This window comes from Dermacentor andersoni, chromosome 1 (assembly GCF_023375885.2).
Source record: "Dermacentor andersoni chromosome 1, qqDerAnde1_hic_scaffold, whole genome shotgun sequence".
NCBI lineage: Eukaryota > Metazoa > Arthropoda > Arachnida > Ixodida > Ixodidae > Dermacentor > Dermacentor andersoni.
The window spans coordinates 264397030-264423866 of record NC_092814.1 but is presented as its reverse complement, the minus strand read 5'-3'; the positions used below and the strand labels follow the sequence as shown (position 1 = coordinate 264423866).

General features: G+C 46.4%; 2 protein-coding genes and 1 non-coding gene across 4 annotated transcripts in view; all 3 read right to left on the bottom strand.

Annotated features, from left to right (window-relative positions):
* The window catches only part of LOC126548296 (alcohol dehydrogenase class-3-like), an 89496-nt gene that overhangs the window by 9847 nt on the left and 52812 nt on the right, over positions 1-26837 (bottom strand). For both annotated transcript variants that reach the window (XM_050196443.2, XM_055063081.1), the window contains exon 6: positions 7489-7705. In XM_050196443.2, coding sequence (XP_050052400.1) covers positions 7489-7705 — 217 coding nt within the window. The remainder of the gene's footprint in view (positions 1-7488; positions 7706-26837) is intronic.
* Positions 19964-20036, bottom strand: TRNAA-AGC (transfer RNA alanine (anticodon AGC)). The gene has a single exon. It is a non-coding gene; the product is annotated as a tRNA-Ala (tRNA).
* On the bottom strand, positions 22073-25859 carry LOC126548201 (deoxynucleoside triphosphate triphosphohydrolase SAMHD1-like). Its single transcript, XM_050196342.2, has one exon. The coding sequence runs from the start codon at positions 25650-25652 to the stop codon at positions 24129-24131; it is 1524 nt and encodes a 507-aa protein (XP_050052299.1). The 5' UTR covers positions 25653-25859; the 3' UTR covers positions 22073-24128.

Genomic DNA, 26837 nt, shown 5'->3' with positions numbered 1-26837 from the left:
TGTCCTCTGCTATACAGGTCTCCCATATAAGAAGCAATACGGGGTATAGGATTCCTAATCTATAAGGACATAGCGGGCCACCTTGACGAATTCTACAGCATTAACGAGAAAGTAGCAGTAGTCGTAATCAAACTTAATAAGAGGTATATATTAAAGGTAGTATAAGCCTAAGCTCCAACATCCAGTCACGATGATGAAGTAGATCAGTTTTATGAAGATGTTGAATTTGCGATGAGAAAAATGCAAACTCAGTATACTGTAGTAATGGGAGACTTCAATGCAAAAGTGGGGGAAAAGAAGGCTGGTGAACAAGCAATTGGCAACTATGGCATCGATTCTAGGAACGCTAGAGGAGAGATGCTGGTAGAATTCGCAGAAAGGAATAAGCTGCGAATAATGAACACCTTCTTCAGGAAGCGTAGCAACAGAAGGTGGACCTGGAAAAGCCCTAATGGTGAAACAAGGAATGAAATTGATTTTATACTTTCTGCCGATCCCAGCATAGTCCAGGATGTAGAAGTGTTAGGTGGGGTAAAGTGCAGTGATCATAGGTTAGTGAGGGCTAGGATTCACCTCAATTTGAAGAGAGAAAGAGTAAAAGAGAAAGAGTAAAATTGGTCAAGAAGAAGCAGGTCAATCTAGAGGCAGTAAGGGTAAAAATAGACAAATTCAGGCTGGTACTTGCAAACAAATATGCAGCCTTAGAACAGAGAGATCAAGATGACATAGAGCTAATGAATGAAACCGTAACTATGCTAGCTTCAGACGCAGCAATTGAAGTGGGAGGCAAGGCACCAAGGCACCCGATAGGCAAGCTCTCCCAAGTAACAAAGGACTTAATAAAGAAACGACAAAGAATGAAAGTGTCCAACTCAAGAGATAAGACAGAATTCGCGGAACTGTCGAAACTGATCAAAAATGCGAAAATGAGGGATATTCGAAATTATAACGTGCGAAAGACCGAAGAAGCTGTAAAAGATGGACGCAGCCTGAAATTAGCGAGAAGGAAACTTGGCATAGGACAAACCAAGATGTATGCACTGAAAGATAAGCAGGGTAATATCATCAGCAATTTCGGAGGTATAGTAACAGCAGAGGAAGAATTCTATACTGACCTGTACAGTGGCCAGAGGAGTCGGAAAGCAGTAATGAACAGGAAGCAAGAACTCCTCCTATAACTAGCGATGGGGTCAGAAGGGCCTTGCAAGATATTAAACAGGGAAGAGCGGCAGAAGACGGAATAACAGCCGATTTAATCAAAGATGGAGGAGACATAATGCTTGGAAAACTGGCGGTCCCTATACGAAGCGTCTGTTCACTGCAAGGGTCCCAGAAAACTGGAAGAATGGAAACATAATACTAATCCAAAAAATGGGAGACATTAAAGAATTGAAAAATTATCGGCCAATTAGCTCACTCACAGTATTATATAAAATGTTCACCAAGATAACTTGCAATATAATAAGGGCAACACTGAACTTTAGCCAACCAAGGGAACAGGCTGGCTTCAGGAAGGAATACTCTACAATGAATCACATCCATGTCATTAATCAGGTAATCGAGAAATCCGCAGAGTACAATCAGCCTCTCTATATGGCTTTCATATATTACAAAAAAAAAGCATTTGATTCAGTAGAGATACCAGCAGTCATAGAGGTATTACGTAATCAAGAGAGAGAGAGAGAGAAGACAGGAAAGGCAGAGAGGTTAACCAGACGCACGTCCGTTTTGCTACCCTGCAGGGGGAAGGGGGAATGGGGATGAATAGAGAGAGAGGAGAGAGCACAGTTTCGCGCACAGTGGAAGGTTCGCACCGAGTCTACACACGGTTCCCAAGACCTGTCGACTTGAGGTATTTCAAGAGCGCTTTCGTGGCTCTCTGTGCCATCGACGCGTACGGCCAGGGTCCAAGGATCTTCATTACGGAAAATGGTCTAGAGTCCAGCTGGTTCAATGCTGCCTGGAGAACTTCGCGCTCGACGTCGTATTGGGGACAGATACATACGATGTGCGTGTTCAATCGTTTCTGTGGTTCCGCAAGAGTCGCACATGGGCGTGTCCCCCATTCCAATGCGGAATGAGTACAGGCCTTCGTAGATGCCACACCGAGCCACAGGCGGCACAATATTGTCGCCTCAGAGCGGAAAATTTTTGATGGCACTTGTAGCTTTAAGGATGGATCCAGCCTATGAAGTTGACACTTCGAAGATGCCTATAAAGAAATGGGTCAGGCAAGGAGACACAATCTCTCTAATGCTATTCACTGCGTACTTGGAAGAAGTATTCAAGCTATTAAACTGGGAAGGCTTAGGAGTAAGGATCGACGGCGAATATCTCAGCACCCTTCGGTTTGCCGATGACATTGTTCTATTCAGCAATACTGTAGACGAGTTACAACAAATGATTGAGGACCTTAACAGAGAGAGTGCAAGAGTGGCGTTGAAGATTAATATACAGAAGACAAAGATAATGATGAATATCCGGGCAAGGGAACAGGAGTTCAAGATCGCCAGCTGGCACGCACCCAGGGGGACCCCCCCCCCCCCCCGAAGTTAATTGACATATCCCCCCTCCGCGCCCACGCCACCACTCCTCACACCCATTCCTAAAGCGCTGCCAAGTCAATCTTGAGACTTGACAGCTAATCGGCGGCCAACATTTTGCTGCCTTTTTCACTCCTTTTGGATGGCGGTAGTTATCGGCACCTCCTGGGCGGTGAAGGCCAGTTTTCTCATTGATTCGGTGCCCGCGTAATTAACTCGAGATGCGTTCATTTGTTACCATGTGTTCAACGGTCGCTCGCATCGCTGTTGCTTCGTTAGTTCAACCTTGTTTGTTTAGACTAATCCAGGGACCAGGAAAGGGATTCGGTTCGTATAGTAAAGCGGCCTGTATGCTTGTGGAACGAGCTGCGGCAGGAGAAAACGCCAGTTGCGTTTAACTTTTCATTTTGCTTCATTATTTCCTCGAGTAACGGCTCGCCGCGACGCTGGCAGATCCTTGGAACCATATACCCGCAATATGGGTTAGATAAGGTGGAAAATAAAATAATGCGAAACAGCTTCCATCATCAAACCCTGCAATCACCGTTAAACCCATAAGCAACATGAATGTAATCCGTTACCTTGTCTGATTTTTCCCTAATTGTACAGCACTTTTCGTGATTGGCAACTGGAAACAAAAGTAAAAAATTGAGAAATGAAGTGACCTACTAAAGGGAGAGAGCAGAGGCAACAGCCAAACAGGTATGAAAGGCGAAAATTAACAAATTTAACCGTTGTTTGTGAAAATATATATGGATCAACATCTGTTTATTTAAAAAGGAAGTAGAGAAAACGGCGCCGGAAGAGGAGAATAATTCTGCGTATTTTGAATGACGCTTATACAGTTATCAGTCGAGCCGCCTGACGTAGCCACTTCTCTGCTGTTCTTATGTAGGTATTTTTGTAACCTTCCGCGGTGGGCGCAGTGCGTTTAGAACCGCAGCGTCCTGCGCTCTACGCGGTTGTACGGGACTGGCGGCCACACATCGTTACGCAACTTCCCATATAACAATACAAGTCGGTTTTGGCATTTGGTAGAGCAGTAAACGAGGGATCCAAAAGAACTGTGATTGTTCCGCAAATATATATTCCTCTACAATTCTTCTAGAGCTATTCCAAAAACGGTACTAGAAATCTTGGGCGCTATAACGTAAAACTATTCCAAACTTTTCTATTCCAATTTTGCAATCAAGCCTTCCGCGATTGGTCAAAAACTTTTTGGATCACCCCCCTTTCACCTGTCTGTCATGCGACGTCACCAAAACCGCGATAGCTCCCCATCTGATATAACGTGTACACACGGATTATGCATGATTTGACCGAACAAAAGAAAAATAGTTATTTCTGATTCGACGCCTCTTTGCCATTAGCCCTCGGCCATTGGTCAAAAGTTTTCGGGCTGCCCCCTCTTCACCTGCCTCTCACACGACCTCACAAAACCGCAAAAGCTCACCGCGTCAAAGTGACGTGTACGCGATAAAGATGCATTAATATGCCGAACAAAACTGAATTTTCTTCTGAATAGCCGCAGGCTGCCCCGTTCCGAAAGGAATAAAAGATGGCTGCCGCCGATCGCTCAGGCACTGGCTACTCGCTCCTGTCAAAGAGCATGGGTTTATTTGCGTGTAATAAAACTTTCTACGTGGCCGTGTAACATTTTCGAGCACTTTCGGCCCGTTTACGACCTCGTTCTGCCAACTCTCCTTTGCTGAGGATCCGTTTTAGCGTCATTCTTATGCTTCCTTTGCATGCCACCGCGATTTTCGACCAGCCACCGCAAGCTATAGGTAGGGGAAAGCGGACCAATCGCAGACGCCGGTACCACCCTCTTCATCCAGTTATCGATTTTCAGTGCTGCGGCTCGGCCCTATCGAATTCCTCTCCACTTGAGCGTGCTGCTCGCCTCTTGTGAGCCAATGAGATAAGACAAGCCGCTCAGTGTAGGCAATGTTATTCGTTTTTCAAGCAAACAAAAGTGACCTCCTATGAGCGAGGAGAGCGTTTGATTGGTCTGTTCAGAGAACCCTGCGGGTGACCGCCAGATGCTTGCGTCGGCGGTTACGCAAATTTGACGTCAGGAGTTCGGAATAAAAACACATTGGAATAGTTTTACGTTATAGGGCCCCTTTACACTTTTGCTTGTTTACGTGTTCTCTGCAGTGTTCTTCTTGCGCTTCTTTCCTGCGCGAGTCCATTTAATGTAGTTCCTTGTTTGCCAAGTAAAGGAGAGGTGTATCTCACAGGCGTACCTGTGAAATACACCTTATTTCATTTCTATTTTGCGGGTTTACGCGTCTTTATAGCGAATGGTAGGCATTATTCACATTTGTACTATAGTAAAGGTACCCCCCTCCCCTCATTTGCATAAAAAAGTTGCCTTGGGCTGCCTCCCTCCCCCGAAAAAAAAATGTCCTAGATACGTGCCTGATCGCCAGTCAGCCACTACATTCTGTGAAGGAGTACGTTTACCTAAGTCAATTAATCATAGGGAACACTGATCATGAGAAGGAAATTCATAGAAAATAAAAATGGGTTGGATCGCATTCGGCAGACATTCTCAACTACTGACTGGAAGCTTACCATTATCATAGAAAAGGAAGGTGTACAATCAGTGCACTTTACCGGTGCTGACATATGGGGCAGAGACTTGGAGATTGACAAAGAAGCTTGAGCACAAGTTAAGGACCGCGCAAGGAGCGATGGAACGAGGAATGCTAGGCATAACGTTAAGAGACAGAAAAAGAGCGGTTTGGATCAGACAGCAGACGGGTATAGCCGATATTCTAATTGACATTAAGAGAAAAAAATGCAGCTGGACAGGTGATGTAATGCGCAGGTTAGATAACCATTGGCCTATTAGAGTTACAGAATGTCCACCAAGAGAAGGGAAGTGCAGTCGACGACGGCAGAAGACTTAGTGGGGCGATGAAATTAGGAAATTCGCGGGCGCTATAGTTGGAATCGGTTGGTTCAGGACAGGAGTAATCGGAGATCGCAGGGAGAGGCGTTCGTCCTGCAGTGGACATAAAATAAGCTGCTGCTGCTGCTGCTGCTGATGATGATGATTATTATAGTGTGTTTTGCTCTTCGTTCTTTATTTAAGAAATGTTTTGAAGCAGCGGCTTTTCATATTTTTGACTCAGTAAAATTCCTTGTTGCGGTCGCTATCCGATTAATTTCTGCCGATTAGCTTGCGGATGTGCTCAGTTCCGATAGATTTGTTCTTGCTGCGTGCAAGGCTTGAAACATAGCCTTTTTGTACATTGTAATACCTTGTAGCAAAGATGTATTATCCCTAGTAACTCGCTCACTGTGGACCGTCACGTAACATTCAGCTTTGGCCATTCGTGTGCTATCGGTGTAGTCAGTCGTTTATTGTGCGTATACAGTGCGCATATATATTCAAGTGTGCGCCCATTCGCTTATATTCTTGACTCGTTGGCGACAGAGTCGGCGTAAGTTTCCGTGCCAGTTGGCGTAGATGTCTTTAGATACTGTACGCGAAACTACGGCAGGAAGCGGCGCTACTCCTTTGTTATTGTTTAACGAGCGCTACTCACTCTTGCCGAAGTTGTGGGGTGGAAGTCCTTTCTTTGGAGGTTAGCGATACAACGCTGACGCATGAGTGAAATCTTTTATTCTCGGGGAAAGTTGTGCATCACGCAGGTCCGGCAACACTTACAGACAGTTGCAGCAGCGGTCTGCGAACTTGGCCACGCAGATTAATTTCTTTTATTACATTAGGGGTTTTACGTGCCAATACCACGATCTGATCATGAGGCACGCCGTAGTGGGTGCATCCGGAAATTTAGGCCACTTGGGGTTCTTTAACGCGCACCTAAATCTAAGTGCACGAGCGTTCTTTTTTTTTTTCTTTTCGCCCCCGTCGAAATGCGGCTGCCGCGGTCGTGATCAAATCCGCGAACTCGAGCAATGCCGTCGCCGCAAAGCTACTGCGGCGGGCACGTAAGTGTTGATTTAACGTGCGACCGCTTTCGCTCTGTCGCTTAGACCCTGCGGAGCGCTTTAATTAATGGGGCTCTGCTTCTGCACGCCCTGCGTAAGTTGTCCGGTAGACATATTTGTATGGTTTTATTTTTCAGAAATAGTAGAAACGCACCGTACCGTGCCTTGAACTTAAGTTTATCCAGTTTCCCCACAACCGCTTGCCTTCTCACGTCACATTTTCCCTATCCCCCCCCTCCGCCGTTTCTGTATGGGAACTGCGAGTGGAGAGTGGCAAGGCTGTTATTCACTCATTTCGCGACTGCGTCGGTTCCACGCATTCTCTGCCTCCTCTCCCCCTCCTCTCTTCCATTCTATCTAGCTTCCTTCTGGACTTGCACGTTAGTAGAAAGGTAAGCGCTTTTGCGGGGGGCCACGGATAATTACAGCTGTGAAGAGGCTAATGGGACGACGCCCAGGGAGCTCCCGAGGGCATCGTGAACATTCGACATGGTGCGGTCCAAACGAGTTTCTCGCGTCTCTTCTCTGCCACGCTTCCATGTATACACACATGCTCTGAACCTCCCCCCGCCCGACGCGGTGTGCCAGACAGCAGCAGCAGCAGTGGAAAAGTCGAAGGAAGGTGCAAAGAAACCTTCGCTTAAAAAAAAGAAAGGATTACAAACACATGGTGCAAAATACAATTTTAAGATCCTGCTTGTTCGGTTGTCAGACCTTTGACGACTGAACACCCAAGGTGTTATAATTTTATTTTGCACCGTGCTTTATTTTTAAATCTTTTTTTCGTGCATCGGGGCACACGGTAGATCGAGCGGCCGTCCTTCTGACGTGGACTGGTAATTGAATATACAGCTTAACTCAATGTTCAGTAGCGTTTCCTCACACTTCAATTTTATCTCGTAGAGTCGCTGCGAAGAAACGGCCCACGTGATGGTGCGGTCTCTTTCTCGCCTTTTTCACGTTAGGTCTCTGAACGCACCTCGCTGGAACTTGGACTCGTTGATGTCGATGCCTATGATGGACTTGGCGCCTCGCTCTTTGGCTCCCATGGCGACTGAGAGGCCGACCGCTCCCAGCCCCCAGATGCCCACTTTGCTCTCCTTGGTGATCTTGGCCGCGTTCAGAGCGGCGCCGTAGCCGCGTGACACGGCGCAGGCCAGAAGCCACACCTTGTCCAGCGGTGCCGCTATGTTGATCTGCGCAGACGCGGGATTAGCGATTAAGGTCAAGCAGCACTTACTTTCCTTCTGTGTACGTAACCCTCGAGTACAAACATAAACCTAATGAAATGTGAGCGAAAGCCCGGCCTTATTACTCTTAAGATTGATAGATTGCTTTAAGATAAACGAAAAGTGAAAAAAAAGATAATCGTGTAAAATTTTGTGAAAGAAAGATCTAAGAGAATAAAACTTGCACGAGATTCATGTTTCGAAAACAGGAGATAGCGAAGAGCTGCAACGAATATAGGAAACAAGAGACATAGAGAGACAAATAAAAATAAAGAGCTAGGGGCGTAGGTCACGCCGAAAGCCAGGTCGGAGAGAAGTGAATTTGCGAGAACTTTCTTTCTTTCTTTCTTTCTTTCTTTCTTTCTTGTTCTTTCATATTTTCACCCTCCGCATATGGCGTTGCGCTGCTGAGCTCGAGGTCGCTGGTTCGAACCCGGCCGCGGCGGTCGCATTCCGATGGGGCCGGATTGCAAAACGCTCGTGCACCGTGCGCACTATAAAGAATCCCAGGTGGTCAAAATTGATTTGGAGTCCCAAACTACGGAGTGTCTATAATGAGATCGAAGTTTCAGCGCATAAAGCCCCATAATTTAATTTTCTAGATGGCGACACAAAAAGTAGAGGAGGACTCAAGCAAAGGCTGGAAACCTGCGAAGATAATCTAAAATATAACTGGACAGCAAACGGTAAATAAAAAAGAGAAATGAAAGATGGAAAACCAGAAACAACAAAAGAAGGGGGAAGGCAAGAGAGAGAAAGGAGAGGAGCAATTAAATCTGACGCATGCATATAGCAAGTGAGCATGAAAGAATAGAGCATAAATTTGTTCATATAGCAACGGAAGGTCTTAACATTGAAATCAAGGAGCACCTCAGCAGCGATGAAAAGCAAGTATACAAAGGAAGAATGCCACACATTTCTAGGAGCCAGTATGACATGTTCGATCAACACACTGAAACCTTGCCGTATCAGTGCAGCCCACCAACGCAACCCATAAGGGTTTCATAGATCCCTTGGTCTCTAATGAACACAAAATTGGCAAATTGGACAATGAACTCAAAGCTCAACCAACCGGCTGCGACTGCCGCGTTGATTCGCAGTGAGTGACGTCACAAAACTGCAGCCGACTAGCATGTCTTCTGCAACACACCGGCTACCAGGCTACTATTAGCTGCTGAGATGATACGTAAACACTGATCAAGATTTAGAATTGTTGCCGTATCCTTCCAGCAGCTGCAATGACTGTTCAAGGAGCGGTCACGCTCGGCGAACACATTGAAGTCGCCTATTACGATGACTGCGGTGCGATTCGATCGGTCGCACTTCTCAGATGCAGAAGAAATGAAGAACAAATAATAACAAAAAAGAATAAAAAAAGGAAGGCAAGTAGAAAACTAAGCGCCGAGCGTTGAATGAAAATATATTGCAAAATTCTCTTTTAAGAAGTAGACCCTTGGGTGAAATGTGAAACAAGAAACAAATAAAATGTGTACAAATTAGGTCTTACGCTGAAGCTAGCAGAGTCATGACAGAATAAGAGAAAAAGAAAGAATGCATTTAACCATGTGACATTGGCGTGCCACAGGTAGTGAAGAATTGAGCAAAATTAAATTCATAAGGTTGAAGAAAACACTCAGGAAAAGAAAAAGCACTCGCTCAAGGTGGAAGGGTCAAGGAGGGATTACAGTGGACACTTGCCAATGCGCAAATGCACGCTTCAGCAAATCTATGCTTGAAACCAGCCAAGAGAAGGCGAGAAGCAAGACGTAAATATTTCTTTAGAATAAAGCATGCACACACACACCTTGTGACACAGATAGGCTGTGGTGGAATGTTGGGGAGGGCATTCAAAAGCTCTTTATTAATGCGAAAGCATTATCCCGATCTGGATCCGGAAAGGCCGCCATTGGAATCTGAACCTGGCAACGTTTAACGCTAGAACGTTATCTAGTGAGGCGAGTCTAGCAGTACTATTGTAGGAATTAGAGGGCAGTAAATGGGATATAATAGGGCTCAGTGAAGTTAGGACAAATGAAGCATATACAGTGCTAAAAAGCGGGCACATCCTGTGCTACCGGGGCTTAGCGGAGAGACGAGAACTAGGAGTCGGATTCCTGATTAATAAGAATATAGCTGGTAACATACACGAATTCTATAGCATTCACGAGAGGGTGGCAGGTCTTGTTGTGAAACTTAATAATAGGTACAAATTGAAGGTCGTACAGGTCTACGCCCCTACATCCGGTCATGATGACCAGGAAATCGAAAGCTTCTATGAGGACGTGGAATCGGCAATGTGTAAAGTCAAAACAAAATACACTATACTGATCGGCGACTTCAATGCCAAGGTAGGCAAGAAGCAGGCTGGAGACAAGTCAGTGGGGGAATATGGCATAGGCACTAGGAATAGCAGGGGAGAGTTATTAGTAGACTTTGCAGAACAGAATAATATGTGGATAATGAATACCTTCTTCCGCAAGCGGGATAGCCGAAAGTGGACGTGGAGGAGCTCGAATGGCGAGACTAGAAATGAAATAGACTTCATACTCTGCGCTAACCCTGGCATCACACAAGATGTGGGCGTGCTCGGCAAGGTGCTCTGCAGTGACCATAGGATGGTAAGAACTCGAATTAGCCTTGACTTGAGGAGGGAGCGGAAGAAACTGGTACATAAGAAGCCGATCAGTGAGTTAGCGGTAAGAGGGAAAATAGAGGAATTCCGGATCAAGCTACAGAACAGGTATTTGGCTTTAACTCAGGAAGAGGACCTTAGTGCTGAAGCAATGAACGACAATCTTATGGGCATCATTAAGGAGTGTGCAATAGAAGTCGGTGGTAACTCCGTTAGACAGGATGCCAGTAAGCTATCGCAGGAGATGAAAGATTTGATCAAGAAACGCCAATGTATGAAAGCCTCTAACCCTACAGCTAGAATAGAACTGGCAGAACTTTCGAAGTTAATCAACAAGCGTAAGACAGCTGACATAAGGAAGTATAATATGGATAGAATTGAACGTGTTCTCAGGAACGGACGAAGCCTAAAAGCAGTGAAGAAGAAACCAGGAATTGGCAAGAATCAGATGTATGCGTTAAGAGACAAAGCCGGCAATATCATTATTAAAATGGATGAGATAGTTCAAGTGGCTGAGGAGTTCTATAGAGATTTATACAGTACCAGTGGCACCCACGACGATAATGGAAGAGAGAATAGTCTAGAGGAATTTGAAATCCAACAAGTAACGCCGGAAGAAGTAAAGAAAGCCTTGGGAGCTATACAAAGGGGGAAGGCAGCTGGGGAGAATCAGGTAACAGTAGATTTGTTGAAGGATGGTGGACAGATTGTTCTAGAAAAACTGGCTACCCTTTATACGCAATGCCTCATGACCTCGAGCGTACTGGAATCTTGGAAGAATGCTAACATTATCCTAATCCATAAGAAAGGGGACGCCAAAGACTTGAAATATCATAGACCGATCAGCTTACTGTCCGTTGCCTACAAAGTATTTACTAAGGTAATCGCAAATAGAATCAGGGACACCTTAGACTACTGTCAACCAAAGGACCAGGCAGGGTTCCGTAAAGGCTACTCAACAATAGACCATATTCACACTATCAATCAGGTGATAGAGCAATGTGCGGAATATAGCCAACCCTTATAATAGCTTTCATTGATTACGAGAACGCGTTTGATTCAGTCGAAACCTCAGCAGTCATGGAGGCGTTATAGAATCAGGGTGTAGACGAGCCGTATGTAAAGATGCTGAAAGATATCTATAGCGGCTCCACAGCCACCGTAGTCCTCCATAAAGAAAGCAACAAAATCCCAATAAAGAAAGGCGTCAGGCAGGGAGATACGATCTATCCAATGTTATTCACAGCGTGTTTACAGGAGGTATTCAGAGACCTGGATTGGGAAGGATTGGGGCTAAGAGTAAATGGAGAATACCATAGTAACTTGCGATTCGCTGATGATATTGCCTTGCTTAGTAACTCAGGGGACCAATTGCAATGCATGCTCACTGACCTGGACAGGCAAAGCATAAGGGTGGGTCTAAATATTAAATCTGCAGAAAACTAAAGTAATGTTTAACAGTCTCGGAAGAGGACAGCAGTTTAAAATAGGTAGCGAGGCACTGGAAGTGGTAAGGGAATACATCTACTTAGGGCAGGTAGTGACCGCGGATCCGGATCATGAGACTGAAATAATCAGAAGAATAAGAATGGGCTGGGGTGCGTTTGGCAGGCATTCTCAGATCATAAACGGCAGGTTGCCGTTATCCCTCAAGAGAAAAGTGTATAACAGCAGCGTCTTACCAGTACTCACCTACGGTGCAGAAACCTAGAGGCTTATGAAAAGTGTTCTACTTAAATTGAGGACGCGGCAACGAGCTATGGAAAGAGGAATGATGGGTGTAACCTTAAGGGGATAAGAAGAGAGCAGATTGGGTGAGCGAACAAACGCGAGTTAATGACATCTTAGTTGAAATCAAGAAAAAGAAATGGGCATGGGCAGGACATGTAATGAGGAGGGAAGATAACCGATGGTCATTAAGAGTTACGGACTGGATTCCAAGAGAAGGGAAGCGTAGCAGGGTCGGCAGAAAGTTAGGTGGGCGGATGAGATTAAGAAGTTTGCAGGGACTTCATGGCCACAATTGGTACATGACCGGGGTAGTTGGAGAAGTATGGGAGAGGCCTTTGCCCTGCAGTGGGCGTAACCAGGCTGATGATGATGATGATTATTATATTCCCTATGAAGCGAAAAATCCGGCGAACGTCCGCGGCGTTAACATCCGATGGCGCCAAAACCCACGTGACCAAGTGATCGATGACGTCACGTTCCCGGCGCTGGGCGTGCTGCGGCTCGCACTGCGAAATCCCAGAGTGAACAACCACGGCATCGGAAGGACGCTGTGCCCCCCCCCCCCCCCACACACACGCACGCACGCACATACGCACAAATGACTCTGATGTAACATGGTATCGCGGAAACAAAAAGCGAGACAGAAGGGAAAGGTGAAAGTTGCACATGATGTACATTCTGTGTCTTGACGGCGCCCGAGGCTATACTTCAACGTTCATAGAAAGCAATTCCAAAAAAAAAAAAATCTGGCAGAAACCATATCTCACGATGAATGTCGACGTTTATGCGATTAGCACTGAATCAATGTATGTAGCTATACACGTCGCATTGTCACCGCCAAAAGGCGTCATGTACGGGGGGCGCAGCACTGCGGCCGGACTCCTCTCTATGGGCACTGTAAGAATTGGAGCGGTCGTAGTTGTCGGGAGGACCTTGGGTCGACAGGACTAGGCGAGCAGGATTTATTTGCAGTATTTACATATTAAGCAAGATACATTGACAGTCTAGCGTGACTCCCATATGGAGCCCGCAAGACTAACCTACAGCAAACAGCTTACGAGCACACAGCTCACTAGTACATTTCTAGCATGACAACGAGCACTCAGCTCCCGACGACGAGCACAACAACGAGCACACCCTAGCAGCCGGCAATCGCTGCTTATAAGCCCTTGGTCCCCCCTTGAGTCCCAGTGGACGGAAACGTTCGTCCAGTCATCGTTCGACGTCACCGTTCGACGTCACCGTAGATGACCCGCCCTTTTGGAGGAGGGCGAGGGTTGTTGGAGAAGGATGATGACTCACATACACGTGCCGCACATACACACAGGTGAAAAGGGCCGGAGCCGACGTCAGAGGGCTTCGTAGAACTCTGCTTTGTCCCAGGTGGCGCGGCCGAGTACCACATTCCTGAGCTGACCGCGCGCCACGTGGCTGCCGGCCATTCGCAGTTCTCCGAAGTGCGCCCCGTCCGGCCGGATTGGAACACGTGCAGCGGGCTGAAAGCTGGCCCGTTGTCACCCCGCCATTCCTAACAGCACATGCATGCGCCATCGAGTACCGCCGCCGCCCAAGGCGCGTGTCTAAAATAACGGGATGGCCGCCTCTGGGAAAACTTTTGACGTTGGCGCAATCTCCGCGATTTTAACGACGCCTTTTCTTGAAAATGACAGATCGGAAAGCCGCTGCGGTACCTTGATGAGGAATAGTGAAGACGATTTTCTCTACAGTGTACAGTTTGGGTATTGATTGCGCAGATACGGAGTGATCATCATGTACATATCAAAGACAGAATTAGTGACAATGCCTGTAGCTGCATGGGTGGGCTGTTTCGGCGGATATTTATTTATTTATTTATTTATTTATTTATTATACATACTTTCAAGGCCTAGTTGGCACAACAGAAAGGAGGGGTGAAAATATACAACATTTGCAGTACAGGACAAAAATAGAAAATCAAACTATAAGGCACTTTTAACGGCGATCTTGAAGTTAGTGGTGTCACAAACTGAGACTGTGGAGGCGGGAAGGCGGTTTCATTCATTGAAGGTTCTTAGCAAAAACGAATGGTACAAATTAGTTCGACAATATGACGCTTATTTTGTGTTGATCGTCGATGCTAGACGAGATGCAGCTTGGTGTGGTGAAAAGATTTTCTTTAAGAGAAGGGTTAAAGTAGTATATTCTATGAAAAAGACAGAGACGAGAGTACCTGCGACGAAACGAGAGGTAAGAGGCAAGATTGGCATGAGCTAGGTCCCATATGGCACAAGCATGTCCTAATTTTGGACGGCCGAGTGTTTTGTATAGAGTAAGCTTTAGTGAGGTGGGCACTGATGCAAAGTTTCGTCTGAAATAGCCTAACGTTGGGTAGCATTGTTAGTGACATATTCAACATGCATATTCCATGAAAGGTTACTAGTAATATAAATGCCAAGATGCTTATAGGAGTTAAAAACCAACAGGGCAATACCATTAATAGGATATGGCAATATATCACGATAGGTAGAGCTAGAGGAGACGCGCATACTTTTGCATTTAGTTGTGTTAAGCAGCATTAGCCATTTGTTGCACCAGTTAGATACGCTATCCAAGTTGTCCTGTAGCTTGCCGGAATCGCTAAGGTTAATTATTTTGTGATAGATGACAGAATCGTCCGCGAACAGCCTAATAGTTGAATTAGAGATACAGTCAGGAAGGTCATAATTGTAGATGAGAAAAAGCAAGAGACCGAGCACCGATCCTTGTGGTACATCGGATGTTACGGAACAAGGTCTGGACGTAAATTCGTTAGCGGTTACATACTGGGTCCTGTTAAAGAGGAAATCCTTTAGCCATGCAAATACCTTGGGGTCAATATTGAGAAAGGAAAGTTTAAAGATCAGTAAATCGTGAGAAACAGAATCGAAAGCTCGCGAGAAGTCCAGAAATACGCAGTCGCTGTCAATTTTCTGATCTGCATTATTAACCAAATCGTTCATAAAAGAAAGGAGCTGCGTTTCAAAGGAAAATAATTTTCTAAAGCCATGCTGCGCGTTGTTAAAGAGAGTTGGTCTCCAGAAAATTAATAAGATGCGAATAAATTATATGATCCAACATTTTACTTGGGATGCATGTTAAAGCATTTGGTCGGTAATTATTAGTGGGATGGATTCCACCTGTCCTATGAACCGGAACCACCTTTCCCACCTTCACGTCTTTTGGCAGGGCAGAAAGCTGTAAAAACTGGTAAAAAATCTTCGACAAAATAATAAAACTATATATTTTTCAGTGCCTTTTAGCATTTCTCAGTTTATGGAGTCGGGGCCCCAAGACGAAGAAATTTTTAGATTGCTGATAAGTTTGCCAACGCACATCCAATCAAAAAAGATGTAATCCATAGGCGGAAAACTTGCGTGTGATAAAAGTGGCACAGCAGTTGCAAGCGACTGCTGAAAAAAAATGAGGAGAAAGTGTCATTCAAGATATCACACCAATCAAATTATCGGGTTTTACGTGCCAAAACCACGATCTGATTGTGAAGTACGCCGTAGTGGGGGGACTCCGGACCACCTGGGGTTCTTTAACGTGCACCTAAATCTAAGTGCACGGGTGTTTTCGCATATCGCCTTCATCGAAATGCGGCCGCCGTGGCCGGGATTCGATCCCGCGACCTCGTGTTCAGCAGCCCAACACCAAAGCCACTAAGCGACCACGGCAGGTTCAGAAAAATTTGTTTGGCATTAGCTAATACCGAATAAAATTCATCGGCAATGTGGCGATAATGGGACCAGTGATCAGGATGATTGCCTGTGCCAAATGTTATATGAAACTACTCGCGAAGTGACTTATACGACCTTTGTATGCTGACCATGTCATGCATGTTTAATAATTATATTCATTATTATATCAACTTCTGACACAAAACGTTAACATATAATGCCGGGTCACAGGCATGTACAAAGCACACCATTCTGTTATGGAATGGTAAATTATATTTAATGTATTCTTGCATTTACTTCTTTTTCTCTTATTTAGCTACTAAGGATGTGCGTAAGCCCGTCCTTGGCAAGTCGTCCAGAATGGACATGTCCGACTACGATTCCTTTATAAAACCTGAGCATTTAATGTCTGCTCACTAATGTCTCTAAAGACCACCGATTTGTGCAGAAAATGGTGAATTACATTTCACGGATTATTTTATTTACTTCATTTCTAGCCGTTCGGTTTGCCCCCTTGGGAATGTGCCCGTTCTTGGTCAGTCTTCCAGAATGGGTATGCCCCACTGTGACACAGGAGACACAGAATTACTTAAACGTTGCTTGATACGTGTATAGTATTTTTCTGCGCATGCACCTGTCATCACCATTCTTCGCTCCACAAGCACCATGCATCGCCTTCGTCGCCCATGTGACATCGCTGCATATACTTCTTACACTGTATACATCCGCCTCAATTAGAGCTTGCGTTCCGGCATAGCTTAGTGTGAGCGATGCATGTGCATAAACACGACAATAAAGTTGTGACCTTCGTGGTGGATAAACAAGAAAGATTCCATGAGATTACTCGTTGCATAGGATATGAAAGTAAACGCAATTGTACGCATCGCGTTAGTTGCAAAACATTTAATTGACCGCTTTACTAAAGCTTCGCTTCGCATTGATTCCAACGTATGCGTTAGATCTGCATCTTTTTTTTTTTTTTTTAATCAGAATGAGCTTTTTGGAAGTAGAGCGCTGCGGTGTTCATCTCTGTTTCTGCGTCCATGCTGTTCTCGCGCTCTTGATTTTAGCCACGGAAACGAATTCACGCTTTAGATGCGCATTCTTATATATCTATAAACACGGAATCCCAAGCGTTTCCTTTTCTTTACACGTGTCCGCCCGCACGCTTCTGTTCATTGCAAATTACGTACAGATCCAGCGTTTAGGTGCACGTCCTCCTGTTAAACGCCGCAGGGGGAGGCTTGGTCAACGATTCTGTGGAGCAAACTTTTATTGTGTTTTAAGTCTCGATAAAGACGAATGCTCGTATAATCGATATTTAAATAATAACTAGAGAAAACACGAAAAGCGCAACATTTTCTACCTCGATTTCGTCTACGACCAAACCGTGGCGCAGCCAGAATTTTTTTTTTTTCAGTGGAAGGAGGTGGAAGGAGGAGAGGTCCGGGCAGGCCCCATACTAAGACAAAAATTTCTGGGCGTTGGGGCACGTGCTTGGTGTGCCACCCCCTGGCTAGTGGAGTAGCCACGCGTTGGCACACTGCGACCGAATGAATTAACGGCAACTTTTGAAAGTTATAAAACCTGGAAAAGAAGGTGCCTTTAATTTGGGACAAGTTCTTGCTTTTTTTTTTTTTTTTGCAGTTACGACAGCTGATCATAAAATGCCTTAATACGCCGTCACTGGCACCGCACTAGTATTGTAAAAAAAAAAAAAAAAATCGTTGCACGACATGTCATGCGAGACGGTTCGATCCTTCTTTCTTCAAAGTAAACACTTCTTTTTTCTTCTTGCTTCTAGAATCTGCTTGCATGCACGAGGCACAGAAACATCCTTAGAGAGCTCTCTCATAACGCTGTTGCTTACCGTTACTGTTATCGCCCCTAGCTGTTACTGCGGCGGCGTAGACAGAAAGCCCAGGGATCGATGCCCGAGTATGCTCAAAGGAAACAATTTGCGCTGCGGCGAGCTACTACATATATTGCCCACTTGATTTAAACAGTCCGGCTTGTGGCCGACATGTACGCTTCTCTTGCTTCTCACGCTAGGGCAGTTTTGTCGTAGATGTGCGCTCTGTTAATCTTTGGAGCGTTTCGGGAGCAGAAGCCTAGAGACCACGGCATCAGCAAAAAAACATTGAAATTTTCTTCTAGCACAGCCGTGCAATTTGAATTTGTGTAAATGCATTGATCGAGTACACTGTAGTAGTATGCGTCACTTGACTTTAGCCAGAATAGAGTTCAGCCAGATTTCGCGGCATCTATACTGTCTCTAAAGTTTCCCTCGCGAATGCTGCGTATACACGGAGGCTACTGCAATATTACTGAGCTGTATCACCATAGAATAAAGAACCGCGCCTTATTTATTTATCTTTAACGCACCGCCAGTGTTGCCACGACACATTAAAAAATAGTAGTAGATTTTTTCGCGAAAAATCAGTAGAAATCAGTAGATTTTTAATTTCAATTTTTGCACTCAGTTTATGAGCCCACGAATTCAGCGCTTATATTAGTACTCTGTTGAAGTATTGTAGCTTCCAGGAAATAGTACAAAAATTGACCCCGAGATTCTTAGCGATACTTTTGAAAAACCCGGGGATCTAGAGAGCCATTGTCAAGCACGAATTTAAAAACAGTGAAGCCCTCCGATGGCCTATTCAAAGGCGTCAGATGGTAGTTAGTACCTGAAAGCCTTAGAGTATAGTATCTTCCAGACAGGGGTAATTGGAGATCGCTGGGAGAGGCCTCCATAGAGGCCTCCGTGCTGCAGTGCACATAAAAATAGGTTGGTCATGATGATGATAATAATGGTGTTTTCATAGTTGTGGGGTTCGGTAGTGCACCCACTTCCACAAATTCACCGCCTCACCTTTTCCCATAGAGCATAGAAACTCTATGCCTTTTCCCTACTTTGCTCAAAGACAGAGGTAGCGCCACGTTTGAGAGTCTGGAAACGCAACAATGTATGTTAACCTCGGAGCCAACCACGTTTTTCTTTCTCTCGCTAGGTGGCAGCACATTAATATAACCTCTGTAACCTCTATAACCATCCATCCATCCACCCTCTGTACTGAAAAAGTTGCAGATTTCGCTTTCGTTTCGGTAGAAAAGCAAGAAAATCAGCAGATTCAAGCGCTTTATCACTGAATCAGCAGAGAATTTTAAAAATCAGTAGATATATTGATAAATCAGCAGCCGTGGCATCACCACAGAACACCTGGCATCACTGCGCACCGCGTAGCGCCGCCACAGAGGTGCTGCTCTCTCTCGGCTTCCATGAGAACTAATTTGTCGCCTTTTGTGAGCCTCCGAGAGGGTGCGCGCTGTGTGCGCAATCTCGAAGGCAATGCTGTTTCGCGCTATAATAGCTAGCACGTCCGGCCGTGCGCATAAGCTGATCTTTATCTATTTTCTTATCTCTTGAAGGGTAACATGCGTTACCGCGAGGTGCTATTCAGCATGGTTCTCTTACAAGTGCTCGCAATTATTTTGTTCACTGCTGAGCGCTCGCCAGACGTCACACCGCCGCGTGTACGTTTCTTTTCTAGAAATTAACTGATTGTGTATTGTTTATCAATCCGGACAATGGCTCGCCTTCCTTTTGCTTCAATTTGGAAGATAAAAATGTAAGCTGTCTGAAAATATAAGTTGCGTAAATTTTAGCAAATAAATTTGCAAACAAAATACTTCATTATTACAGTTTATCCATACATTGAAGAAGAAACCAGTGTTTACTTATGTCGTTTTAATTTCACTTTTCTAGTTACGATGGTATCTTAAAAAATCCTTCATTCGATTGTTCGCTCTGAATATTTTTTTCATGTGTACTTAAAAAAAGTTTCGACCATCGACCCTGGGGCACTTTGCGAAGGTGTTGTGTACATGTTGTGCTCAATGAAATAAGCACGCTTATCTAACAATTATGCTAGATATGCGAGGCGTTTCTGCGGAGAACAATGATACGAGACGGGATTCTTGGAATTCAGACATAACGCCTGCAATATCACGTGCTGTTGGCGGACTCAAGGACTGTGGCGACTACAGCATGCCTTGGGCATGCGTAAGGTTCGGAACACGATTTTGGGCCACCGTGGGCTTTATTCAACGCAAAACATATATTGTCCGTAATAAAATGCTTAAAAAAAAAAAAAAAAAAAGTATTGGAGGTGCGGGGTATCGATCCCCGTACCTCTCGCATGCTAAGCGAGCGCTCTACCATCTGAGCTACACCCCCGGATGGAAAGCGACTGTAAAATAATGATATATCAATGTTCAAATTCTGTAAATGATGTAATTCCGAGCAAAATTCTTATTGCGGCTATCGTATTTCAAGGCCTTCGAAACCATAACCTCTGAACACAGAAGTCGTGTAGTGAATTTTATTTTCGCCATATTGCTCAAGTTTGCCCGCTGGTAATCGTTCGCGAGAAAATCGGATACCGAGCTGCGCACTTCAACAAAAAGTCCGGCTACCTGGGCTGGGAGTTTTTCGGTTTTGTGTCATTTCTCTGTCTGTGGGCTGGGGGCAATGTGTGCAAGGAGGCTCAAAGAATAGCGGTTTGGGCTTGGAGGGAGTCGCTGACACAGGTTTGGCCGGGGTACGCTGTGAAGAAAATCAGCTTTTTAACTCTTCCCGGTTCCACGGATTCTGCGAGCGCGCTGCATTTTCCTCAATGAAGAAAACCCAAACGGGAAAATGAAAGGCAGTACTGCAAAACCCGGATGATTGTACTGCTTCAGGCAGAAGATATGTAGTATGCTTAATTATACGCGACGACTGCGCTCTTTAACAGAGAAAAAAAGTAAAGTATAATGTTATCCATTTCGTTTTTGGATAATATATCCGTTATGCGCGTTATTCCATAAAACGCTTGTGCTTGAGTTACGGTAATATGGAATATGTAAGCAGTAAGTTTTTACCGCAGCCACCTACCTTAAAACGGGGAGAGCAGCGAAACATATTTTTCGGCAATAAACACGTTAGCGGTCTTTTAATTAACTTTTATACTGAATTATGGAATTTGAAGCCCCGAAGCTGTATATGGGACGTCGTACGTACGTAGTGGATGCCAGGCTTCGGATTAATTCTGCTAACTTGTACAATGCACGGTAAAGGAGCGTTTCGCAATCCGCCCTCATCGAATGTGGCTGACGAGGTCAGGAACCGAACCTGGGCACGACTTCGTGGCTATACTTGCTACTTTAGATGTGGAAATTGCGGAATAGCCGGTCCCTGCATGTAGATACTAGTTTCGAGATATTCAAGCAGTCGGAAGATGCACGGGCTTTGTCCCACATTGCACAGATGAGGATATTTGGGAAAATATCACGCCAGCGCACTTTTATTCCGCAAGTTCGGAGTGTGCTATTCTCGAAACTGGTGATCATAAATGTTCAGTCGGCGCAAATCGATTAAGAACCGCGGTTACCGAAAAGAAGCTGAATATTTCCTCAGCCTGGGCACGCAGCGTATTCGGGCGTCCAACCAACGCTAGAGTATGCGAAAAGCATGTTTCGTGTTAGTTTTACTTGATACAGTCACAAGCTCCTCGGAAATTTAACGTTTCCTCAGATAACGCGCGCGAGGTCTGTAAACTTGCTGCGCCGACTGTTAATTGTTCTTGCGACATGTACTGTACACACTAACGGGGGCAATTAAGTGCGCGCGCTTGCGTTTTCTTTGTTCCTCTTGTGCCTGTCACGGTGTATGCTGTACAGGCACAAGCGAGCCCGTACCAAACTGCATTCTTTAACGAAGCAAGCGCCTTATTCTGTCGATACGTGGCATTGAGCATGCGCGTCCCGTCACACTCGCGTACCTGCTCGTAAGCCCACTTTTTACCGGCCTGCTGTATGAATCGCGATGACTGCAGATTACGTTAGGAGAGCGCTTTTTTTTTCTTTCGGTCGGCGGAGTTTTCACTGCATTTAACAATAGCTCAAACACCGCTCTTTTAGTGTAATCTTCCGCAATCGCAATTCCGACAGCAGGCTGGCAAAAAGTGGGCGTCTGGGCGGGCACACGAACATGTTTCGACAGAGTGCGCTTGCTTCAATACAGCGTGGCATGAGGTCGCAGATCCCGCATTATTTTGTCCTCGCCTGTATACTACACAGCGCAAGAGCGATGAACGCACACCAAGTAGCCCAATTAACGTGTCGCCGAAAAAAAAAGAAAAAGACCGTTTCCTTACCGTGGTTGGATTTGCAGTCTTTAAAACCATTTTTTGGCACCTGCCCACTCGAAACACAGTGCGGATCACGCGGCCATGTTCGCCAATGCACTTTATTAATCCAGCAGACCAGACATACAGAACAACACAGTGAAATCCACCAGTTCAGGCCTGTCGATCACTTTCGCTCGTTACCGCGAAGGCCATCGGCGCACCGTAACCGCGCGTCGCGGAGAGCACGAGCCCGGCTGGCTGGGATGTTTGCGCCAGATGACACGAAGTTAGCCACAAGGCTTTCTCGGGACTTCTATTGCACGGGCTGGTGAAAGACATTGGACAGACATTTGAGAAGTAATTAAGTAATATCTGCTGTTCAAATACCATGGTCGACATACTGACCTTCTCACAACCCGCATTATATAACGTTTGCTTCAGCGACGACTGTCTCCAGTTGTAAGTCAGGAATTCGAGGCCGCCCAACGGGTCATAGCAATGACGGATATGGGAAACAGCGCGCGATAATATTAAAAAAAAAAAGCAAATTATGCATTATTTACGAATTAACGTTTTAATTCGTCAATTGATCGCTTTAGTGGTTCACGTCGCAATTGCGGAAATTATGTCCCACTTGGTACGAATCCTGAGACTAGCTTCAGCTTACAGATATGCGTCTCCAACCTTCCCGCAAGGTAGCATTGACCGTCTATAGCAACGCTCCCACAAAATCTTCGTCAGGTACATGCACTCAGGGTATGCTCAGGATATATATCTCGAAATTGGTGCTGCTCTCAGTATCCCAACATGTCTTGAACAGCACAGAAGGCCTTCAATTTCGCAGTTGCTACATGTACATTAATTAAGGCAGTCAATTATACATTTAATTAGCGAAATTATTTTAGACGTTTACGGGCCGCATCTGTTTCTGATGTCCAGCGCAGCTATTAATTTTGGTGAGTAAATTTTAAATGATTGTTTCGTTTCAGATTCTCATATTTTTTTTCAAACTGGGGCGCGATCGGAGATCGTTGTTCGAAAGTGCAAACTGAACGCGCGTTTCGAACAACGATCTCCGATTGCGCCGCGCCCATAGAGACAATAATCGCCGAAACACCTCGTATATGAACACAAATGGCTTGGAAAGACATCTTAAATATATCACTTTTTCCTTCTGTATACTTCTTTTTCTAAGAGTATTATGGAACCCGAAGTGTTACATATAAAAACTATTATATAGTATATATTAGCTTTGATCATTCCTTCTTTGGAACATATTAAAATGAGATAGTCATGAGCTGTGTACTTCGACACGAGTGACGCAGTCGCTTGGCTGCTGAGTCGAACTTTATATCTTTCGTCCTATGACGCGCGCGGGCTCGTCGTAACCCCCCCCCCCCCCCTCCCTTTCGACTACGTCGTATCACATTTCTCTTTTATGACCCGCCAAAAGGGACAAAACGACATCCCTGAGACTGTTCCAGGTTTCACGCAAGACGCTCGTCGATAACACTGTTACTCTGCATGCACAAACGAATGCTCGCACACCGGTGTTCAAACTACATGTGTCACTTTCCACCACATTTTAGGGAATGTCATAAACGAAGTCCTCAAGGACGATAACCACAACAGAGCGTGACATCTGGGCGCTATAGTGCCCAATCATAGGATGGATACATACGGATATGGGATGTTACTAAACGCACATTCCTCACGGATCGTCTTACGTTCTCGAATTCGCACGTGACAACGCGTTCATGATGCTAACATCTGAACATCCGAGCACTGGGATATAAACGATCAACCTGGCGAAAGGTACGCTACGGACGCATTGTCACCGAGTTTCATTCGAGACGAAGGGCAATGAAGCGGTCATATACAAGTAGTGATCACAACGGGGTCCAAGAGAGTTAAGACTACACACAAAGTGGAAAGGAGGCGAGACAGCACAGGCCATCGCTGCAGCAATGTTGTCAGTCGCGCACGCGGCGTCGCGACGAATCGCGCGACATATGTAGGTAAATCTAACGCAGATACATGCCGTATATTTACCAGCACTCTAGAATAACTTGAATTAAGGGGCTGCACGCTCGCACTACTACACACCCCGCGGGGGTAACATTCGCATACACTTAGGCTCGTACGACTGGCAGCGCCATTTACTCCTGGCACTGGAGCGCTTTAAGGCAGTGCTCGATGTGCTCGTCCAAGCCCGGCTTGGCCGGTGCTCGAAGCAGCACGTGCCAGCGCGCGTCTTGGAAACGGGACGGAAGGACTGGCGACTGATCCCGCAGTTGTTCCGCGTGCAACGCTCGGCGGGGCTCTGCCTTGCGGAAGAAGAGCACCTTCTTCACCGGATCCTCCTCGCCACAGCCCCAGTGGATGTTGACCAGATTCACGACGAGGTCTTCCGCCTTGGGCTTGACGTCCTGCGGGAGCGCGGCCATGATGGCCTCGCGCAGCGTCTCCTCGCTGCTGCTGACCCCTCCGTCGTCGCTCTTGGGGACGCTGCCCAAGAAGCGGTACAGCGGACAGGGTCTGCACGATCGGGTCTCGAGCGCCTTCCATAGCTGCTGCGCGCGCAGCACCTCGGGCTGCTGCTTGGCGTCGGCTCGGCGCACGGAGAGCTCGACCCAGGCGTCGGTGAGCGCGACGAAGGCCTCGACCTGCTGCCGGCTGGCGTCCGGCTGTCCGGCCTCGTGCGTCGTCCACCACAGCCGCAGACGACCGCCGCCGCTAGGTGACGCCACCTTTTCGTCTGCCAGCTGCAGTGCGTCGCAGATCATGGCCTCGAATACGCTGATCATGTGGTGGTGGTAAACGTTGTAGTGCAAAGTGCTGCGCATGCGGAACATCTCGTACACGTTGCTGAGCTCCTTGTCGCGGAACGCTATGCGCGTGAGGCCCTCGTGCTCGATGACGCGCGCGCTACCAACGAGCCGCTGGAACTGGAAGCCGCAAGCCAGTCCGACGGCGTGGCAGTCGCGCAGGTAGTAGTCCCACTTGTCCACGTCCAATCCGGAATCGCGGTTGTTGACCACTTGAAAAAGGAACCATCGGGAGGGTTCGACGCCGTTCGTGTCGCCCAATATGAGTCCCTGCACCAGCTTGACGTCGTCTGCTGTCAGGCCTTGGCCGGGCCATTTCGCCTCCCATGCGCCGAACGTCCGGTCCAGTCCGTTCGCAGCGATCAAGTGCGCAAGAATCTTGCACGACATTGCCTCGTGGGTCCAACGAGGTTTCAGGCCCCTGTCACGGGCGCCGCGGCTGTAGAAGTGCTCCCAGAAGTGCGAGAATGGGCCGTGTCCGAGGTCGTGGCACAGGCCGGCCAATTCGAGGCAAAGCAATTCCTTGTCGCTCAGATTTAGCTCAGGCTGACATTCACGTAGATGCGAGCCCAACATTCGAGCTAGATGAGCCGTGCCGAGGCTGTGCTCAAAGCGACTGTTTGATGCGCCCGGGTAAAGGTAGGCTACGTGCCCCAGCTGGCGAATGTGCCGCAGTCGCTGGAACTCGGGTGTGTCGATCACGGCTATGGACACCGGGTGTAACAAAATTTGGCCATGCACGGGATCCCAGAACACCTTCCGCGCAGGCAGCATGTCGGCGCGGAGATCTGCCGCCACCGTCTCCGCATCCGCGTCGGAGCGCGCGCGGCTTTCACCGCCGTCCGTGTTGCCCATCGCCCTATCGTTAGCACTGGTGCTCCCTTAAAGCAAAGGTAGGCTCGTCCTTGCTGCAGGACTGTGTATGCGGTCAGTGATATCACAGTATTCTTTAGGAAAGACCGGACTTACGGAGCACCAGAAAGCGGAAGAGCCAGCAGAAGTATATAGCAGCTGCGGTTTCGAATCACTCTGAGAATGCCAGCCGTCTGCACTGTGGCCGTCTGCGACGAGTTGTGTGAAGAGACTGGAGAAACGATATCACTTCTGCTTTACACAGCAGTAGATAGACAAATGCACTGCGTCCATTTTGCAACGAAGACTATTGGTAGCTAGCGCCATCTAGGCAGACTTTTATAAATTATTTTTGAAGTTTTAAAATTGGCCGCCAGGCGCTCACCGAGGAACACGGCGGTAAATTCAAACCAAAAGTCAGTATCCCGTTACCGAAAAACCGATTTCATAAGACCAATTTCATGAAAATCATTGAAAAGGTATTGCAGTAGTGACAATAGTGATTTGAAATGCGTATCTTGAAATAACTCGCCGCTTGAAAAAGTCGCAGAGATTACAAGCACGTATAATGTAAATGTTTAGCTTACCCGCAGACTATGAACAGTGGGCTGTAGACGAGGAAAGGCATTCGCAGCAGTATCAATATTCATCATCATCATCAGCCTTGCTAAGCCCACTGCAGGGCAAAGGCCTCTCCCATACTTCTCCAACTACCCCAGTCGTGTGCTAATTGTGGTCATCTTGACCCTGCAAACTTCTTAATCTCATCCGTCCACCTAACTTTCTGCCGCCCCCTGCTACGTTTCCATTCTCTTGGAATCCAGTCCGTAACCCTTAACGACCATCGGTTATCTTCCCTCCTCATTACATGCCCTGCCCGTGCCCATTTCTTTTCCTTGATTTCAACTAAGATGTCATTAACTCGCGTTTGTTCCCTCAACCAATCTGCTCTCTTCTTATCCCCCCCCCCCCCCCCCCAACGTTACACCCATCATTCTTTTTTCCATAGCTCGTTGCGTCGTCCTCAATTTAAGTAGAACCCTTTTCGTAAGCCTCCAGGTGTCTGCTCCGTAGGTGAGTACTGGTAAGACGCAGCTGTTATACACTTTTCTCTTGAGGGATAATGGCAACCTGCTGTCCATGATCTGAGAATGCCTGCCAAACGCACCCCGGCCCGTTCTTATTGTT

What these genes read in the sequence shown, in the direction of transcription:
- LOC126548201 (XM_050196342.2), bottom strand. Translation starts at nt 25,652, where the DNA reads ATGGGCAACACGGACGGCGGTGAAAGCCGCGCGCGCTCCGACGCGGAT.